General features: G+C 40.5%; 1 protein-coding gene across 1 annotated transcript; it reads left to right on the forward strand.

The window, feature by feature from the left end:
- Window positions 1–4929: 4929 nt before the first annotated feature.
- Window positions 4930–5772, forward strand: LOC122638890. Its single transcript, XM_043831741.1, has one exon. It carries the CDS (start codon window positions 4930–4932, stop codon window positions 5770–5772), a length of 843 nt encoding a protein of 280 aa, XP_043687676.1.
- Window positions 5773–21150: the final 15378 nt, after the last annotated feature.

The following is a 21150-nucleotide window of genomic DNA, read 5'->3' on the forward strand; positions in this document are numbered from 1 at the left end:
TGGGGTAAGCTTTCCAATTTTCACTAACCGGTGCTGCTCACCGTTGGCTGATGGCCTTAGATCCATCTGTGATTCGGACTTGGGAAGACATGATGAAGGCTTTCTCCCGTCAATACTCCTACAACACTGAGGTAGAATTGACCAGGCGATAATTAGAGACAACAAAGCAATTGCCTGACGAAGGGTTCACTAGCTACCTGAAAAGGTTTCGTGACAAAGCAGCTCAGATGTGGGACCGACCCAGTCAGCGAGAGCAGGTCAGCATGCTTATGAAGGGGTTGCGGCATCCATACCGCACATACATATTTGGATAAGGCATCACTACTTTTGATAGCTTGATTGTCGCCGGCGAACAGGTTGAAGATGCAATTCACGAGGAGAATCTCCCATAGGATGGCAGATACCAGACAGGTTCCTATGAAGCAAGCAGTAGTAGGAGACCTCCCCGGCCGAGAAATAAGGAAGTGAACACAATGATGGTAGCTGCTCTTCCTCCACTTCCTCTTCCCGAGCCAACAGTATCCACAATACCATACCAGTTGGAACAAGCAGTCCACCCGGCCCCTCCTCCAGCTCCTCAACCATCGAAGAGAAAGTTTACGGATCTGGGCATGCCATTGGAAGTCGTGTTTGAAAAGCTCCTCAAAGCCGGCTTAATTGAGAAATCTGGACCTCGACCAATCCCAAATCTTCCTCCAAAATGGTATGATCCTGAACTGTATTGTCACTATCATAATCAGAAGGGGCATGCTACCAACAACTGTTACAACCTCCGGCATGCTATTCAAGATAGGTTGGATTCTAAGGTGTTTGAACTCCGACCAAAGCAGCCAAATGTGATAACCAATCCTCTTCCATCACATGACTCTATCAACATGTTACAAGGAGAATGCATGGAGACAGATCCAACCTCATTAATCTAGCCAATGCCAGCAGATGACGATGGAAAGTCAAGTGACTCAAAAGCAGAATTCAATGAAGATGACACTTGGTCATTTAACTCTGGTTCCCCATACTACACGCCGTCTACCCCTCCGGGAGAATACATACAGGTAGATACAGATGAGTTGAACATTTCAGAATCTGCCCCAATCCCAGGTCCAACCAGCTCAGAGTCTACCACTGAATCCGATTCTGATCCTAAAGATATAGAAGAATGGGAGTTTTACATTCAGGAGCTTATGGTCGAGACAAAAGATGAAAAGAAAGGAAGATTGTAAGGCGAGAAATCATGCATTTTTTGAAGTATGGAGATCGTGATTTGGGAGGATGCGGCACTCTGGAAGTTCTCCCTCCTGACTTTAAGATTCCTGATGATGCCTTTAATGTGTACCCTCCTCAGAGCCCTATCAATGCAGTTGAACCACACAATGCAGCTAACCTATCTGAAGACTCTAACTCCGCAAGCATCAATGTAATTGCGGCTGATACCCAGGGATTTCCTATTTTAGAGCCTCAGATAATTGAAGTTGATGACTTAGAGCAGTATGATATAGAAGTCCATATACCAGGGCATGGTCCCAAACCGGTGGCGGTGAAGGAAGAGTTCAAGATCTACATCCCAAGGAAGAGCTCAAAGGCGACAAGGGAACAACTAGATAATGATTTAGAGGTATACATCCCTATCACTACTCCCCAGTCTGAGGAAGTGGTTGCGGAGACACGGAGTGGGAAGAAGTACAAGCCTACTGAGTTAATTGTTGAGAAATCGGGGCAGCAGAAGGATCCGAAACAGGCAATCAACCAGGCAGAACCAGAAAATCCAGTCATGAAGCAGCTAAAGAAGACTCAAGCTTAGATCTCCATCTGGGGCCTACTGATGGCATCCCCTCCTCACCGAAACGCAGTGTTGAAAGCTTTAGCAACAATTCAGGTTCCTATGGAAACTAACACTACCGAATTGGCAAATCTTGTAGGGGCGGTGTATGCAGTGAATTCCTTGATGTTCGCGGATGCGGATCTCCCTTCAGGGGGGCCTAATCACACTAAGGCATTACACATCACTGTGGACTGCAATAAGAGTAGGGTCCCTCAGGTTCTGATAGACAATGGGTCCACTCTGAATGTAATCCCATTCTGTACTTTCAAGCGTTTGGGATTCGACCAAGCACAGCTAAAGCCATCAAGCCAAAGCGTTAGGGCCTATGACAATACAAGGAGGGACGTATTGGGTGTATTTACCACCATTATCACCATTGGATCAACCAATTTTGAAGTTGACTTTCAGGTCATTGATATACTCACCTCGTTCAATATATTGTTGGGTCATCCATGGTTGCATAAGACTGGGGCAGTCGCTTCAAGCCTCCATTAGAAGGTGAAATTCATATCCAACGGGAAGGTAGTGACGGTTGAGGCTGATCCTGAACTAGTGAACACTTTGGCAACCATTACAGTTGATGGTAAGGTGGTTGGTGATGTTCATCTTGGGGGTTTTCATTTAAGCAATGTGAGTGCCATAAACGGACCATTTCCACCAAGAGAACTATTTTTCCTCCCAGAGTTCAATATCACCAATCCTGTCGTACCGCGAATGATCCTGCAGATGGGCTATTTTCCCAGGATGGGTCTCGGAAAGTATCAATAGGGCATCATAGTTGTACCAGCTATTTCCCCAAATAATCAACGTCATGGTCTCGGATATATTCCAACTAAGCATGATTTTCAAACTCGGGATGAGAAAAAGATAGTGAAGAAGTATGAACAAGAAAAAGCCTATTCAAGTGGTCGTAGGGGCCAAGACTGTGGTCGAAGCAACCGCCAGCAGCAGAAGGGTGAAGGATTTAAGAAGTCAACAATCATACTTGAGCAAAGTCAGTCTGAGGGTAGAAATCTCATGGTAGACAATGGCAAGGGAAAGGCAGCCAGCACAGTGGCAGAAATACCATATCAGAAAGACAAAGAAATTGAAGACTTCGAGATGGCTCCCTATTTTAAAACCTTGAATGGACAATTTATTAGGAAGGGTGAGGACTATCCATACTGTGGGTTTCCTGAGCCGTGGTATGATGGGGTCACCAAGTGCAAAGTTTCAGGTTTTGAGATCTTTTTTGATGCTGAGGTTGATTGGGTCGAGGTGGAACGCGACATCCAAATGCAGATGAACCAGTTGCAAGTGGAAGAGGCGAACAACCTGGATCTAACAGATTTGTTCAATGAAGTGGCTATGGTCATTGAAGACGGAGGAGATGACGTCCCTACCCCACACCTAATGATTCACCCTGCTATAGGCGTCCGCCCCAACTGGAGCTGCTTGGGTGACTTTATTTACCACCCTCTGAATACTGTGGAGTCTGTTGTGTCTGGACCTGAGTCCTTAAAATTCATAGGTTGTCCAGTCCTTACTCAGTCCATTCCTGTAATCCCACCATATAATAATGGTGCTTCTGTTTCTGCTTTTCCTTTTGAAATGTTCGAGTCGACCCCAGTGGGGTCAGTTGCGTCTGATGTAACCGCTACTTCTGGAATAAATGAAATGACTCCATTTGCGTATGATTGTTGTCCCACCTTTCATGATTCTCTTTCTAATGATGATGAATCCTGCGATGAACCATCGCCCGAACTTTTAGAAGCAATAAAGGCCTCTGAGGAAAACAAGGCCCAACCCTTACCCGATGAATTCAAGTTGGTCGATTTGGGAACAGAAGAAAACCCCCAAGAGGTCAAGACCGGCTTATCTCTCAATGAAGCTGAAGAGGACAAATTGGTGGAGTTGATACATGAATTTCAAGAGGTATTTGCTTGGTTGTACGTTGACATGCCAGGCATCAATACTAGGGTGGTGCAACATAACCTCCCTTTATACCCGAATGCAAAACCATTTAAGCAGAAGCTCCGACGCATGCGTCCTGAGTGGGCCTTGAAGATAAAGGAGGAGATTGAAAAGTAGTTCAATGTTGGGTTCATTGAAGTGTCAAATTATGCGCAGTGGGTGGCGAATGTTGTAGCAGTGCCAAGAAGGACGGTCGAGTCAGGGTATGTGTAGATTACAAAGATCTAAAAAAGGCAAGCCCCAAGGACAATTTTCCTTTACTACAAATGGATGTTCTGATAGACAATACTGCAGGGCATGCACTCCTTTCATTTATGGATGGTTTCTCTGGCTATAATCAAATCCAGATGAACCCTGAAGATAAAGACAAGACTTCCTTCATCACAGAATGGGGGACATACAGATATAAGGTGATGCCTTTCGGACTGAAGAATGTTGGCGCTACCTACCAAAGGGCTGCAACTACTATCTTGCATGACATGATACACAAGGAGGTGGAAGTGTATGTTGATGATATGATTGTGAAGTCTGTCAATCGGGATGGACATTTCAAGGCCTTAAGGCTCTTTTTTGAGCGAATCAAGCAGTTTAAGTTGAGACTGAATCCCCAGAAGTGCGTATTTGGAGCAACAATAGGGATGCTCCTGGGATTCATGGTTAGCCAAAGAGGAATCGAGGTCGACCCATCAAAGATCAAGGTGATCCAAGAAATGCCTCCACCTCGGACAGAGAAGGAAATAAGAGGGTTTTTGGGACGAATCCAGTACATTAGCCGCTTCATCTCACAGCTAACCACAATTTGTGAGCCTGTTTTTAAATTACTGAAGAAGGGACAACCGAAGGAATGGAACCCTCAGTGTCAGGAGGCCTTCGATCGCATCAAGGAATATTTAATGAATCCACCAGTTCTCGTTCCTCCAACACCAGGGAGGCCTCTACTACTATATCTTTCTGTGCTTGAGGATTCAATGGGATCGATGTTGGCCCAACATTGACCAGATGGTCATACAGAGCAGGGTGTGTATTACCTAAGCAAGAAGTTCCTAGATTATGAAACAAGATACACAGCCTTGGAGAAAACTTGCACGGCTTTGGTATGGGCTACACGGAGGTTGAGGCATTACATGTTGGCTCACTCGATTCTCTTGATTTCCAGGATGGACCCCTTAAAGTATTTATTCGAGAAGCCTGCATTGACAGGGAGACTTGCACGATGGCTACTACTTTTATCAGAATTTGACATCACTTATGTCACACAGAAGGCTGTCAAAGGAAAGGTCATCGCAGAGCATTTATCTGCACATCTAGTCATGGATACACGAAGATTAGAGGATATCTTCCCTGATGAAGAAATAGCAGTGATAAATACAGAAAGGGAGATAAAACCTTGGCAAATGTATTTTGATGGTGCAGCCAATCAGAAAGGATGCGGAGCTGGCATTCTACTTATAACCCCTGAGGGAGTCTACATGCCCATGGCCACTAGATTGGAATTTGAATGCACCAACAACATGGCCGAATATGAAGCTTGTGTCATTGGCTTGGAGGCAGCTCTCTCCATAGGGGTAAAAAACCTGCAAGTGTACGGTGACTCGTCCATCATGGTATGTCAGGTCCGAGGCGATTGGAAGACAAGAGATGAAAAGCTGAAGCCTTACCAAGGGTATATAGAAGTCTTGATGAAGCAGTTCGCGGAGATTAGTTTTGACTATTTCCAAAGGGACAACAATAGACATGTTGATGCCTTGGCAACGCTTGCGTCAATGATCAATTTTGGCCCAAAGGAGAAGATTCAACCATTCATGGTAGACTTAAGAAGCCAACCCTCATATCAGAACTGCATTAACACTTTGACCCCTGATGGCCGGCCATGGTTCGCCCCCATTATAGATTTCATTCGAGAAGGGAAGTATCCGACAGATGCGACCTTGAGGGAAAAGAGGTTTCTTAGGCATTATGCCACCCAGTTCATCATACATGAGAATATCTTGTACAAGTGATCTTACGATGGTGTGCAATTGGTGTGTGTTGACGAAGATCAAGCCCAGACCATCTTGGACCAGATACATCAGGGGATTTGTGGGCCACACATGAATGCTCGCATGCTAGCAAAGAAAATTCTAAGGTTGGGTTACTATTGGAACACCTTGGAGGCAGACTGCATTGAGTATGTGAAGAAATGTCATAGATGCCAAGTGTTTGCGAACCTAATCCATGTGCTACCAATAGAGCTACACACACTAAGCTCTCCTTGGCCATTCTCTACATGGGGCATCGATATCATCGGAAAAGTGACACCAAAGGCCTCGAATGGGCATGAATTCATCTTAGTGGCCATCGACTACTTTACGAAGTGGGTCGAAGTCCAATCTTATGCAATATTGACAGTGGCTAAGGTAGCTAAGTTCATCCAAGAGAACATCATCTGTCAATATGGGATACCCTGCGAGATTATCTCTGATCAAGGTACACATTTTCGGGGGAAGGCCCAATGGATATGTGATCAATTCAAGATCCTTAGGCACAGATATTTGCCTTATCGACCTCAGACTAATGGAGCGGTTGAGGCGGCCAATAAGAATGTGAAGGTAATACTCCAAAAGATGGCTGACACCCACTCAGATTGGGCCGATAAACTATCATATGCACTATGGGCATATAGGACGTCTATCCGTACTCCGACTGGGGCAACCCCATATTCCTTGGTTTACGATATGGAAGCGGTCCTCCCCGTTGAAATAGAAGTACCATCATTGAGAGTACTCATGGAATGCCAACTCCCTGAAGCTGAATGGTTGAAGACGAGGCATGAAGAGTTGCACTTGATTGATGAAAGGAGAATGAGGGCCATGGACAATGCAAAGAAATATCAGCAGAGGATTGCAAGAGCCTTCAATAAAAAAGTCCACCCACGCCCTATGAATGTTGGCGATTTAGTGTTGAAGGAGCAGAGGGCTCCCATCTCTGACCCAAGGGGGAAATTCCGACCAAATTGGAGCGGCCCATTCAGAATAATAGAGATCCTCCCAGGGAAGGCAGTTCGTCTTGTTGACTTAGACAGCCAAGAACTACAATATTTGACCAACTTGGATCAGCTGAAGAGGTATTATGTTTGATCCATCCACCCCCACGAACTACGTTTGACCTGATTCCCGACTTGGGATACGTAGGCAGCTTTCAAGCCCGGTTACACCACCCATCACATCATCATCACCATAAAAACCATCATTTTGGGCTTCTCGTGAATTTCCTTAGAGACTTTTATTTTGAGGGAACGATGAATTCATCGCTATTTTCATCATCTAATCCTCCCATCATCTTAGTTGAATTCTTTCCACTGCCTACTCCATCGGTAGAATTCCCAAAGAGTTCTATCCATCTTTAATGTCAACGGGATCTGCTCTTGCTAACCCGCCATCCACTTTTCTTTCAAACCATCAACTTCTTTAAAATGGTGCGACCTCTCTCGCGAGCTCACCATTCCTTCCAGTCTCTCTGTCCGTGGTAGAGCCATCAGACGTCCCTGCGGAGCCCTAAAAAAAAAAAAAAAAAAGTCTCTTATGGTTGTCATAGGTTTGAGTGGGTCCAGACATAATGTGTTATTTCTTGAATAGGTCATCCTCAAAAATCAGTAGCAGCAGAAGGGGAGTGCAACAAAAAAAAAAAAAATAAAGGGAAAAAAGAAAGAAAGAAAGAAAAAGGGTGTGGGGATGTGGTATGTTTATCTGACTAACTTGTGGCTTATGGTACAGATGCATCGACCACGCACCGAGACTTTGGATGATTTACTATGAGGATGGACCCTCACTAGGTCCACCGGACAGTCCGACATTCTAGAAACTGTCAAACTCCAGGTCCTTAGCCGCATGAGATGTATGGAGCTATATAATGATTTTCTGCGCCAAGTACCCCGATTTTGGATACCTGATTTGCGTGTTCCAGTTCGGATCAGTAGAGATTTGCCCTACCATTGAAGAATTGAGAGCCTGCTTACTGTCTCCTCCTTAAGGCAATGTGTTCTGCCCCACTCTACGACAGGATTACTCTCAAGATATCCAACAATTCTTCAGCTGGAGTACCAAAGAAATGAGGCAATTTATGAATTTTGGGAAGATCGACATCATGAAGGTCGCCAAGTCATTCGCTCCTCGACGATACGCAGAAGGAATTTTTCATGAGCAAAGAGAGAATGCTTATCTTTTTTGCATGATAGCTCGATGTCTTTTACGTGCCCCAGGGCGTGGTGCATCCCCCATTATCATTGATGTGATCAAACAGCTCAAGGAGGGTCGCGACATTGTGCCTACAGTTTTAGCTGAGACTTTCAAGGGTCTTGACCGAATGCAACAACTTCAGAAATTTGGTATAGATCATTTCGCAGGTTGTCCTTATGTCCTCCAACTCTGGTTGACTAAAAGGTTGCAATTATTGAAGCCCTTACCAGCTGATCACCTCAGTACATTCCATTATCAGTGCAGGAGAGAGATCACAAATTTTCATCTGATAAGTGATTGGCAGAAATTTCTCCAAGATAAGACAGTTGAGGACATCCGATGGGATTGTCATTGGTGGCGAGAGAGCAACCCGATACTAAGATCTCCAGGCTATAATTACATCAAATTGATGGGCTTGACCCATACTTCATTTTATATGCCGACTCGCATTCTTAGACAGTATCGACTAACTCAGGGGGACCCGGTTGAGGTTGTGAATTTTCACCCGCCTGAGGAATTGTCAGATAGGACGGTTCGCTTGATCTCAGGGCTATGGGGGTGGCATCAGGACCAGGCCTCAAGATAAAGTGGGTCACGAATATCAAGGACTGGGGCATCTAGATCTCTTTGACTCCTCTCTCATGTCCCATGTTTGTTTTTTTGTAACCTTGACTTTAATGCAATGTGATTCCGCACCATTATCTTGTTGCCCTCCATGTTGCCCATCTCAAGTATACACATGACATCATGTACCCATCTGAAATTTCAGTCTACACACCTGAATTCGGCCAGTGATACCTGGTCTCTCGAATAAACATGGTGATAGATTGCTTTCTTTCTAAGTTCCTTCTTGCTTGACCATTACTGTGTTAGAATATGTTGCTAATCACTAAACATGTTATAATAAATGCATTATTTTCTAGCATTCTTAAGAAAATAAAAATAACAAAAGTAGCATTTTGCCTTGAACTCTCATAACGAGGTATTATATTCTCAGGGTATTTAGTCCCAAAACAATGAGGTATTTAGCCCTCTGGGTATTTAGTCCCAAAATAACGAGGTATTAAACCCTCAGGATATTTAGTCCCAAAGCTACGAGGTATTTAACCCTCTGGGTATTTAGTCCCAAAACAATGAGGTATTTAACCCTTCGGGTATTTTGTCCCAGGATAACAAAGTTTTTAGCCCGCAAGGGTTTTGGTGCAGTTGATCGCAGTTTGGAACTTTCGTAATCATTTTTATTGGCGTAAGAACTATAAGATTCCACTTCATCATGCATTATCCTTTCAGAGATTCAGGTAAGTATCTGACCACCTTCCTTTAAATTAAGCAAGATTTGCCGGACATTTAGAATAGTTAAGGGATTTATCGGGTTTTCAATCAGGTAACCGCCTATTTGGGTTATTGGATATCTCATATTGTTGATCTTTAACGACTTCTTTTCCGATCTACCTTGCTTATTTTTCTCTTTTTGAAATTCTTGGAATTTGTTTGCCGAGGGGCTTTCGGTTTCCGGATTTTCATTTTAACGCCTGCATCCTTGAGCAAGGTGCAGGTTGTATTTTCGTTCCCCTGTGATAAAATGCGGAATCTTTCATTTGACTTTCGTCCACTGCGTGCCCTCAGTCAAATGGGGGCATTCTGTAGACACGACATTTTGACACCTTGGAAGTATGTCTTGGCAATGATGGTTAAGGACGTAACTCGTGTGGTGACTGAATGGCAAGAATTATCAAATTACCCCTACCCCACTTTTTGTAACCAAACTGTCCCAAATAGAGCCTAAACCCTTAACATAGCCATATTTAACCATTTTAAGTTCACATTTGAAGTTTCACCCAAATCCAACACCTTTCATGAAAATGACCGTTTTGCCCCTGACACGGTTCTAGGTATCTGGACCACCCGATTTAGTCCGAAATACTTTGGATGATCTCATTTGGTCATATTAAGTTTTCACGTAAAGTTTCGGCCAAATCGGGTAACTTTTGTGAAAATGACCATTTTGCCCCGGGCATGGTTCTTGGTACCCGAGCCACCCGATGTGACCTGATATCATTTGGATAACTTTATTTGGTCATATTGTGCTTACACGTAAAATTTCATGTAATTTTTGTATCATTTGGACCTTGATTGGTGTGAAACACCATTTATGTGTTTTCCTCGATATCTGTGTCATTTTTAGGCAAAATCCAGCTATATCTACCACACGGATGGAAAGTACAGGTTGAGACCTTCGCGGCAATATGTGGCGCGTCAAAATCGGCCACATGGATTGGGAGATATTAGCATTTGAACTTGGACCTTTAAAATGGAATCTTTAAATGGTTTATTAAAAAATAAATAAAATAAAAAAGGTGGGTCAAACTGAGTTGACCCGAACCGAGTCAACCCAGTCTGACCCGGCCCAGCTGGACTGTCGGCAGGGGACAAGCCCCCACCATTTTGGCTGAGCCACACATGGCCCATCACCCATGCCCACCTGCCCAGCAGGCCTAGGCACACGCATGCCCAGGCTGCACAGCAAGCCTAGGCACACGCAAGCCCAGGCTGCTCAGCAAGCCTGGCCACACGCAAGCCAGCCCATAGCCATTAAGGCTCCAAGGGTCTTTGAGACCTTTCCTCGAACAGATTTTCTCCCACAAATAGGAGGCCATTTGGAGGGTCTAAGGACAGAGAAAAATTAGTGAAAAATTACCTTCACGTAGTCCTTGATCCCCTCTTTCCAACCATGGTTTTTTTATCCATAGGTTATGCTTCATTACTGATATAAAATTCCATAAATACCCCTTCTTCACCACTTTTGCCATTCGGAGCAACCACACTTGGAGCGGCTTTTGGAGGTTTCCGGCGACTATTTATGGTCACACAAGGTTACTCAAGCTGAGCCTAGGCACTTCCACGCTCCAAGGGTTTTTTCCTATATTTGTTACTTATTTCTAAGTATTTGTTTTGATTTTCTTTACAACAAAGGTTGCTTTTCAGTTATAAAAATGTTAAAAATAATTCAAAAGTGATAAAAATATGAAATTTTCAGGGATGATGCTTGTCACTATGTTTGACATTCATTAATTTTCTCAAGCTCCAAATCATTATTTTTGTGACATTTTTTGCCCCTGTAAAGGATTTCAGATTATGTAAAATCTGAACTTGTGGGTGGGTATTTGGACAAAAGTGTTATGACTATGTTAAAGATCATGTTTTGATTACTGGGAATGGGCTCTGGTTTGATCCAATTAGGATCTGTGATGGGGATTTTGTATTTTTCTTTGTTTTCCCTTCTTTTTTAGCATTTCAGAAAATATTAAAAATAATATAAATGCATAAAAATTCACAAAAAAATTATGGAATGCATATTTCATCATGCTTGATTTTATGGAATCATTATCCACTGACATGCATGTTTGATAGTTTTTATACATTTCCCACCTCATTTAGGGGTATAAATGTCATTTTTCTAATTATAATGAAAAATTCTGGAAAAATAGGAAAAAATGTTTTTTATGCATGACATGCTGTTTTAGAATGGTTTAGGATGTTTTCATTTGCATATGTGACCATCATGCTTGATAGATATGCATACAAAGTCATTTGCGCCCTTTAGGGGCATTTTGGTAATTTACCAAACGTGGGCCTAGGCTATCATTCTGGAAATATCATTTGGTGTGTTCAGTCAATTTAGGATGTTTAACATCACTTTTGATGCCTACAATGATTCTGAGTGTCTTTTGACACTTTTGCCATTTTGCCCTTAGGGGCATTTTGGTCATTTTGTGACCAAACCTTGTTTAGGACCCCAGAAAGGCTCCTGCTACTTTTGCCGCATGTTTTAACATTTAATAAACATGTTTTAAGCATAAGTCAGCATTTTCATGAATTATCATGCATTTTCTACATGTTTGCCATAACAGGGGCATTTTGGTAATTTTTACCACCCCACATTTCCTTGCCATTTCATGTGCTCTTGATGATCCAAATGCATGATGTTAATGTTATTTAATCATGTTTTGCTTATTTACAGCATTTAAATATGATTTCATGCCTTTGTACATATTTTGGCCCTTTAGTGGCATTTTCGTAATTTTGGCTATTTTGGCCTATAAGCTGTTTTGCTTATCAATATAATTGTCCTTCTCCATGATATAATTAAACTTGGTTTTCTTTTTTACAGTCAACCATGTTTTTGACCATAAAGTTAGGCTTTCTAATTTAGGTAAAATCCATTAATTAGCTTAATTAGGATGCATAATGTACATAATCACCAAACTTAAGAGTAGTAATTAGGATTAAAACATTAATCTTAATTAGCCTAATTAGGTTCATAAATTTCAATCAAGTTAATAAAAAAATCTTCAAAAAAAAAATTAGTTTAATTAGGTGCATAATATGTATAACACAACAGTACACAATAGAGTTTGGTCTAGGAAGACCGGCCGTCGGCCAAGCGGTTGTTGGGTGCCTAACACCTTCCTAGCCCGTAACTTGACACTTACCTAGAGATCTGGGGCAGACCATCCATTGAGTCATTGGAGTTAATTTAGCGCCCCTTCTGCGAAGGAGGGGCATCATTCACGGGTCCTAGACCCTAAATCTAGTTGGCGACTCCCATTTTCCATTTTCTTTCTTTCCCCCCGGGTGCACGCTCAGCGACCCTCCGTCCGCTGCACCTACAGGTTGGTTATTACAGAAGGTTTCTCCAAAATTGTTATACCTTTGACTAGACTTACCAGGAAGGGTGTGAAATTTGATTGGTCAGAAGAATGTGAGAAAAGCTTTCAAGAATTGAAGCACAGATTGGTGATAGCACCAGTGTTGACAATACCAGTAGGAACTGGAGGGATGGTTATTTATAGTGATGCTTCACACAGAGGTTTGGGCTACGTACTTATGCAATATGGCAAGGTGGTAGCCTACGCTTCGAGGTAATTGAAAAATCATGAGAAGAACTATCCCACACATGATTTAGAACTGGCAGCGGTGGTGTTTGGGCTAAAAAATTGGCGGCACTACTTATATGGTGAGAAGTGTGAGATTTACACAGATCACAAGAGTCTAAAGTACTTCTTTACCCAGAAAGAACTAATTATGAGACAGAGACGGTGGTTAGAGCTAATAAAAGACTATGATTGTGACATTCACTACCACCCAGGGAAGGCGAATGTGATTGCAGATGCATTGAGCCAGAAGTCACAAGGATTTTCAGCAGCCATTTTGACTGAACAAATACAACTTCAACAGGACATCAGGAGCCTAGAACTAGAACTTATTGTCAGTTTCCCCACATCATTATTTTCCAGATTGACTATCAAACCATCATTGATTGACCAAATTAAATCAGCTCAGACTATAGACCCTTACTTGATGAAGGTCAGAGGTGAAATCCAGGCAGGGAAACAAACACAGTTCCAGTTGACAGAGGATGGGGTTGTGATGTATGATACTCACTTGTGTGTACCAAATGACATTGAACTGAGAGATTTAATTTTGAAGGAGGCTCATCATTGTCCTTACACCATTCATCCGGGCGGTACCAAGATGTACCGGGATCTAAAGGAAGATTACTGGTGGAATAATATGAAGAGAGAAATTGCTCCGTATGTAGAAAAATGTTTGACTTATCAGCAAGAGAAAGCTAAGCATCAGAGACCATTAGGATTGTTGCATCCATTAAAAATTCCGCAATAGAAATGAGAACATATAAACATGGATTTTGTCATTGCACCACCAAAGACCCCTAAGGGACATGATTCAGTTTGGGTAGTGGTAGACCGTCTGACCAAGTCGGCACATTTCATTGCTTACTCTATGAAGCATTCTCTGGATAAGTTGACGCAGTTGTATATTGATGTGGTAGTCAAACTTCATGGAGTGCCAGTTTCGATAGTGTCAGACAAAGACCCGAGGTTCACGTCCAGATTTTGGAAGAGCTTACATGAAGCCTTAGGGACAAGACTAAAGTTTAATACAACTTTTCACCCAAAGACCGATGGACAGTCAGAGAGAGTGATACAGATACTTGAAGACATGTTGAGAGCCTGTGCTCTAGACTTGAAAGGAAGTTGGGAGAAACACTTACCTCTGGTTGAATTTGCATATAACAATAGTTTTCAAGCGACCAATGGTATGGCCCCATATGAAGCATTATATGGCAGAAAATGTCGATCTCCTCTTCATTGGAATGAGGTTGGTGAACGAAAAGTTATGGGACCAGAATTGATACAAGAAGCTCAGGAGAAAATACAGCTCATATAGAAAAGAATCAAGACAGTACAAGACAGACAGAAGAGCTATGCCGACACAAAAAGGAAGGAGCTGGAATTCAATGTGGGAGACAGTGCTTTCTTAAAGATTGCATCAAGGGAGTAGAAAGATTTGGCAAGAAAGGGAAGCTTAGCCCCAAATTCATTGGTCCGTTCAAAATTTTGCAAAGGGTTGGACTAGTAGGTTACCGACTTGCACTACCCCCAACTTTAGCTGGAGTACATGATGTCTTTCACATCTTCTTACTCAGAAAATATGTTGCAAACCCATCGCATGTTTTGAGTTATGAACCGTTGCGGCTAAGAGAAGACCTATCCTATGAAGAAACCCCTATTCGTGTTTTGGATCGTAAAGAACAAGTCCTACGAAATCGTACCATATCATACGTGAAAGTTCTTTGGAATAATCATGGCATTCACGAGGCTACTTGGGAAACAGAAGATGATATGCAGAGAAAGTATCCACAACTTTTTACCGATCCAGGCATGTAAATTTTGAGGATGAAATTTTTTATAAGGGGGGAGGGATGTAATACCCATGCCCAAAATATAAGGGTAATTTAGACTTTTCACTTTGTGTGCAGAATCTGTACCAATGGACCAATGAAGGATGGAATTTTGGTTGTTGGCATGCACACTAGAGGTAAAACCTTGCTAGTATTTTATTAGTGTTAGTGCAGGGTATGCTTGTTTATTTATTTATTTTCCCTTTTTTGTGCATGGTTATATGTTGCTAGTATCCAAATATATTTATTTATAAGTTTACTAACATCTAAGAGAGGTTAGCCTAATGGTTAGGACCCGATATGGATTTAAACAGGTCTAAGGATCAATTCTTGAGGGAAGCAATTGAAAGGAATTTTATTTGTTTTGCTTTGGATCGCTTGGTGGACACAATATTGACTTTTGACTTGGGGACTATAATCGATATTGAAAGGAGAAGAAAGATTCTCTTTGTCAAGTGTACTTGAGAAGTTGAGATAAATTAAGGAAAGGGAGAGAATGAAGAGACTTAAAGTTTAATGAATTAATAAATGTAAAATAAATTAAGAGATTAAAACTTAAAATTTAATTAAAAGGGGGTTGAAACCTATTCTAACAAATAAAGAAGAAGAAGTAAAGAAGAGGAAATAAAGAAGGATTGAAGAAGAAGAAATAAAGATGAAATAAAAAAGGAGGAAAAACAAAAAAAGAGAGGGAAAAAAAGAGTTTCACGTAAGAGCAAGAGAGAAGACGATTCATTGGGCTTGTCATTTTTCTTGTCATTTATTCAGAAGGTATATATTTTCATATTTCATACTCTATATCATGGTCATTTGAATATAGGAGATGGAGTCTTAAGGTTGTATTGTTACAGTATACTGTTTTGGACAGATTCTGTCTTTTGTTAGGAAAAGAATTGTATTTCTTAATCAGTGAAGATTTTGGGGGACCCCAATTTTGGTAGGATTATAGATGACATGTAGATGAAATATTGTTTCAAATTTGAGGCCCATCCAATTTTGTTTGGTATCCCATCTGAATGAGAACTTGGGACTAATCTGCTGTCTTGGCAGAATTTGAACCTGAACTTGGGAATAATGAAAGCGCAACTAATACTTAGAATTTAGGCTTGAAATTTGGTGTGGATCATTATTATTTAGTCTAGTTTAATACCAAAAACAATTTAATCATGTTTGGGATATGATATTTATATATCTTGTAAATATGTTGTGCAGATTCTGGCAGAATCTGTGCACTAAGATTGAAATAAATGATTTAAATATGAAATATGAGAGTTTGGAGATGGTTTTTGGTGGAGATCTTGGTATTAGGGTAAATTGATCTCCTGTAAATTTTGAGAATCTCTAGATGTGTACAAGTGGGGTAAATATTTCATTTTGAGGGCTGTTCGTGTTTGCAAGTTGGGTACAGCTTTGTAAAAGTACATAAACCTATTGATTTTACTATTTATGATCTATGTAGGGGATATTGGATCATTATTTTTGTGATTTGAAGTGCAGTGAGAATTGACTTAAAACTTGCAAAGGTGAGTGAGACCCCGCAGAACCTATGTATTATTTTCATATACAAATCTCTTTTCTTTGATTTGTCGTTTTATGAAATTTCATGATTTGAAACAACATGACTATTTGTGCATAATTGTCTTGAAGTCTATTTTGAAGTATTATACATGTTTTGAAATATAATTTGATTTCTATGGAAAGAATGCATGGTTTTTACTTTATTAAAAATATGATGAGACTTTTCATTTTATAAGATATGATTTGAATGTAATATTGTTGGACTGCAACCCTTCCAATAGGGGGGTTATGTGTTGGAGTGGATTATTGAGCACAGGAGTGAGGCAAGAGCGTGACGTTTAAGGACATGGTCCGATTCTGTGAGCCAAGAGCTCGAAGCTCACAATTCCATTATGTTTAGGTATGTGGACCGGGGGGTGAGGCAAGAGCATGACGTTTAAGGAATGTGATTTCCCCTCCATATGAACCCGTTACCGGTTCTGTGAGCCAAGAGCCTGAGTCCCATCCTATTGATTATATTGGTGATATGTTGATTTTTAGCAGTGCCATTTTATGAACCTACTGAGGCTATTAATTGGAACTGGATTTATGAACTTTTGAACTCATGGCATGTTTTACTGAAATTTGTGATATTTTTAGATTTATATAACATATGTTTTGAGATTCTATTACATTTCTAGAAATGCATTTGTTTACCGATATTTATGTTCTGTTTCTCCTTTCTTATTAAGCTTTTCTCAAGCTTACCCCTTTATTTAACCACACAGAGAATGAGAGTCAGGAGCCATGCTTATATGATGAGTGCACTGGAGTTATTGGAAGAGATGATACTCAGATTGTGGATGATTAGAAAAGTTATGGAATCATTTATCTTTTTTTTATTTGGAACGATTGTAATGATTTGGATTTGAATTTTATCCTAATACATGGTTTATTTTAATATTTAGATGGATGGATGTAATAGGGATTTATTCTTACTTTTGGTTGTGGTGCCACCAACACCTTAGTTTTAAATATTCGAATTCATATTAATCGAATGTTGAATTTAACTGTTTAAGTCTTCCGCTGTGTTATATGATGGTATTATTGAGGATTTATTTAGAGATTATGACTACTGGTTCAATTTTGGTTCATCTATCTAAAACCATTTCGATCTTGTGGATTTGTGTGACGACCCTTACCCCTAGGCTGGTTTGGGAGCGTTACACATGATCCGCAGACATAGTTTGCACAGACCAATTAATGTTGTAATTGGATTTTGACTTTGGGATTGGTTCCCAAGCCTTCTCTCACTTATTGTACCTATGGTGTGACGTTTTAGGATAACCTACAGTGGTTGCAAGAGCGTACATGCGCATGAAACTCGAAGACATACGTTATGACAATTATGAGTGGATTAGATACTTGGACATAATTTATGAAATGCTTTTGTGTGACTTGCATAAAATGTCATTCATGCATATGTGTGCTAATTAGTATGCTAATCTATGATAATCTCAATGCATGCTATGTAAGTTTTGAATACTTATTAAATGATGGATCATGATAGATGTGGTTTACAAATATCATGTTGAATGCTAGATGCTTAGGGTTTTACTAATTTACTTGAACTATTATCGTGAATGTGGATATTGGACTTGTATTGAGACATTAATATGAGATGTGGTTTTATAATGGTTATGCATTGAGATGTGAATGTGGATATCGGTTATGTATTGAGACATGAACATGAAATGTGGTTCTATGATGGTTTTGTGATAAGATGTGGATGTGAATGATGGTTATGTGTTGGATATGCGATGTTTATGAGATGAGTGTAAGTGATGGGATCCAAGGGCCGAGAGTGGACGTCAAACTTGGGATCGCTATGAGTTGTACAAGTTTGTGACCAGCCAACCGTGATTTCAATATCTCATCCATTGTACCCTCGTATGTGTACGTGTAACCTAGAGGGGGCGAGAGGATAGTGGGTTGACCGGTATTTTGGCACTATGGACTCGACCACTGGCCTATACGTATGTATGCACCTTCATTCTTTTAGATGCATATAGTTAGGATTATACCTCCCCAATGCTACATTCCTTACCAACAGGGGGTAAGATGTTGGGTAGCCAATCCTGACTTCTGACGGACTTGGGTGCCATTCTTAACAAATCGGTTCCATAAGTGGGTGCCAAAACAGGATGAGAGCTAGGGTTATATCGGGGGTTGGCCATGCAGGACTACATACACGTGTATGGTAGGCTTCCAACCACAACTTGGATTTGCTATCGTCGGATTGTCACCGTGTTTGACTCTGGAGGCCGGGGATGCAACTTAGGGTGTTGCAGTAGCACTTTGCCTTATGGACTTAGGCATTTGATTGTTAGGTGGATGTATACTAAAACTGGAATTCATTCATGTGCATAGCTATAAACTAAATCAGATGTACGAATTGTCCTAGTGGTATGGAATGTTGTGGGATTCGTTTATCAGATTTGGGTTACGTCCTTATGAGATGTGCATTCATGATTGTATGTGTATGCTTACATGATCTAATTTCTCACTGGGCTTAGTGGAAGGTCATCCCTCGAAGGTCTTTTTTTTAGATATGGATGCAGGTGATGTTGTAGCGATTGATGTGGATCTTCCCTACCCATGAGTTGATAGACTTGGTTATTTGGGGTGTTCCTAGTTAGTAGGAGCACCAGTCGGAGTGCACATGCGAGGATTGTGCCTATGGAGCGGTGTAGTGTGACTTGAGGCCCCTTTGGGATATTTGAGCATTTTGTTAAACTATAGGATTGTAATTAATTACTCCTTAATTCTATTTATCAGTTTAAACTTGTGTACTTATATACTTAGTACTTTTATTAAACAATGTTATGATGGAATAAGATTCAACCTACTTATATGATATCATCCTATTAGCTTCCATACTCTGATATATAAGTTTATGTTATTATGCTTTCGTTGATACTCTGATTAAGATTATATTGGGTTAGTGTTCTTGGCACTGCAAAGTATAGATCCTGGTGTTGGTGTGGAATACAAGGGGTATTCCAGTCACACGTCCCTAGGTATAGGGAGTGGGGTGTGACACACGATGTCCCCTTCTTTTAATTTGTTCTACAGATACCTGACATAGTGTAGCTTGTATCTATGGAAAGCCATTTATTTGCCGCAACATATTCAATTGGAATTTCAAGAACATATGGATATGCTAGACGTATGTTGCGAGTTGTCTCATGCCATAAATTAATCCGGACACTCAAAAAATCTATTGGATAGGTAGATTCACATCTCTTGCAACCTATGGAATCCTTTATTCTTGGAGCATAGGCAATTTTCTTAGCTTGACATCCATCCCAAGGTATCATTTTTAATACATCTGTGGGGTAGACTCGTTTACATTAAGAATCCTTTTATTTCTATTCTTTAAAATCTTCTTCTCTCCTTGCCCTTACATCATATAATCCTCTAGGACTTAATCATGTTAGTCTCTTTCTAGAGGATTTAATCTTTAAGAAAGTCCTTTCGAATGGTGCTTTCTTCCATCTCATCTGAGGAGGAGATTTTGGTTGCAATCAATCTCAAAAAGCTTAGAAATCCCCTATGTCCTGATGGTTTCAACTATGGATTTTTTTTGTTGCTTGGGAAATTATTAAAGTTGATCTTATCTAGGCAATCTGTACTTTCTTCTTCCAACCATCAAAAGTCAAAAGCATCAATCAAACTTTTATTTGTCAGATTCCCAAGCATATAATAGGGCTGATAATGTTACATCTTTTCACCACATTTCTCTCAACAACCTATTATACAAGTTTATAACATCTTTCTAATAGACATGAGTTACAATCAAGCAACTTTTATCTTGGAAAGGAATATCATTGATAATTTCCTTCTTTTCCATGAGGTCGCTCGAGCTTTTGAAAGGCAGTTTCATTCTCCTGATGTCCTTTTGAAGCTTGATATCCATAAGACTTTTGATTCTCTTATGGGAAAAATATCTCTACTTGGTGGTGTTTCCTACGCCTTCTCATAGGACACCGTGAGATGATGCCTTTTCCCCCTGGGTACATACCCAGGCATGCTCACCCATTGGCCCAGATGGTTGTGTAGAGACCATGCGACCAAGTAGAGATCTCTTGCCTTTCTCTTATATATTGATTATCTTTTATACAGAATGGGCTTCCATCAAAACTTCATTCATTGGATCCATTGTTGTATCTCTAGTGCTTATTTTATAGTACTTGTTAATTGCTCCCCTTAGGGTTTTTTTTTTTTATTTTTTATTTCTTTTTTGTAGTCTAAAGTGGGAATTCGGCAAGGTGTCAAGTGTTTGGAAGTTAGAACTATGAATAGTCCAATCTAGCCAATCCCAAAATGCAAGGCACACTTAAAATTACACATTTACCTTTTGCAGATGATCACATGATATTTGCCAAGGCTTCCTCCTCATGTATTTCTTCAATTAAGGAAGCTTTGGATACCTTCTTGGATATATCTAGACTCCATATTAATCCCCTCAAATCCTTGGTGTTTTTCTCTGGGTTTATAATGATGTTGAAGCCCAACTATAAGTCATCTTGGGTGTTCCTGAAGGTCATTTCCCTATTAAATATAAGAGTTTTCCTCTGATATCTTCGAAATTATTCTCTCCGATTTTAGATATGCTTTGAAAGAAATTATAACTTTGAAAGAGTAAGATTCTTTCTATTGCGGACCATATTGAACTCAGTAGATTAGATATACAAAATTCTTATATTTATTTGTCTGGTGTTTTTGGACTTTCAACATCCATTATTTCTACGATTGGATCTGTAATGTCCTCTTTTCTTTGAAAAGCTTAGTAAATCCCTAATTTCCTTTATCTTATTAGTTGGGAAAAATTTACCTAC

Source organism: Telopea speciosissima, chromosome 9 (genome assembly GCF_018873765.1).
Source record: "Telopea speciosissima isolate NSW1024214 ecotype Mountain lineage chromosome 9, Tspe_v1, whole genome shotgun sequence".
Classification (NCBI taxonomy): domain Eukaryota; kingdom Viridiplantae; phylum Streptophyta; class Magnoliopsida; order Proteales; family Proteaceae; genus Telopea; species Telopea speciosissima.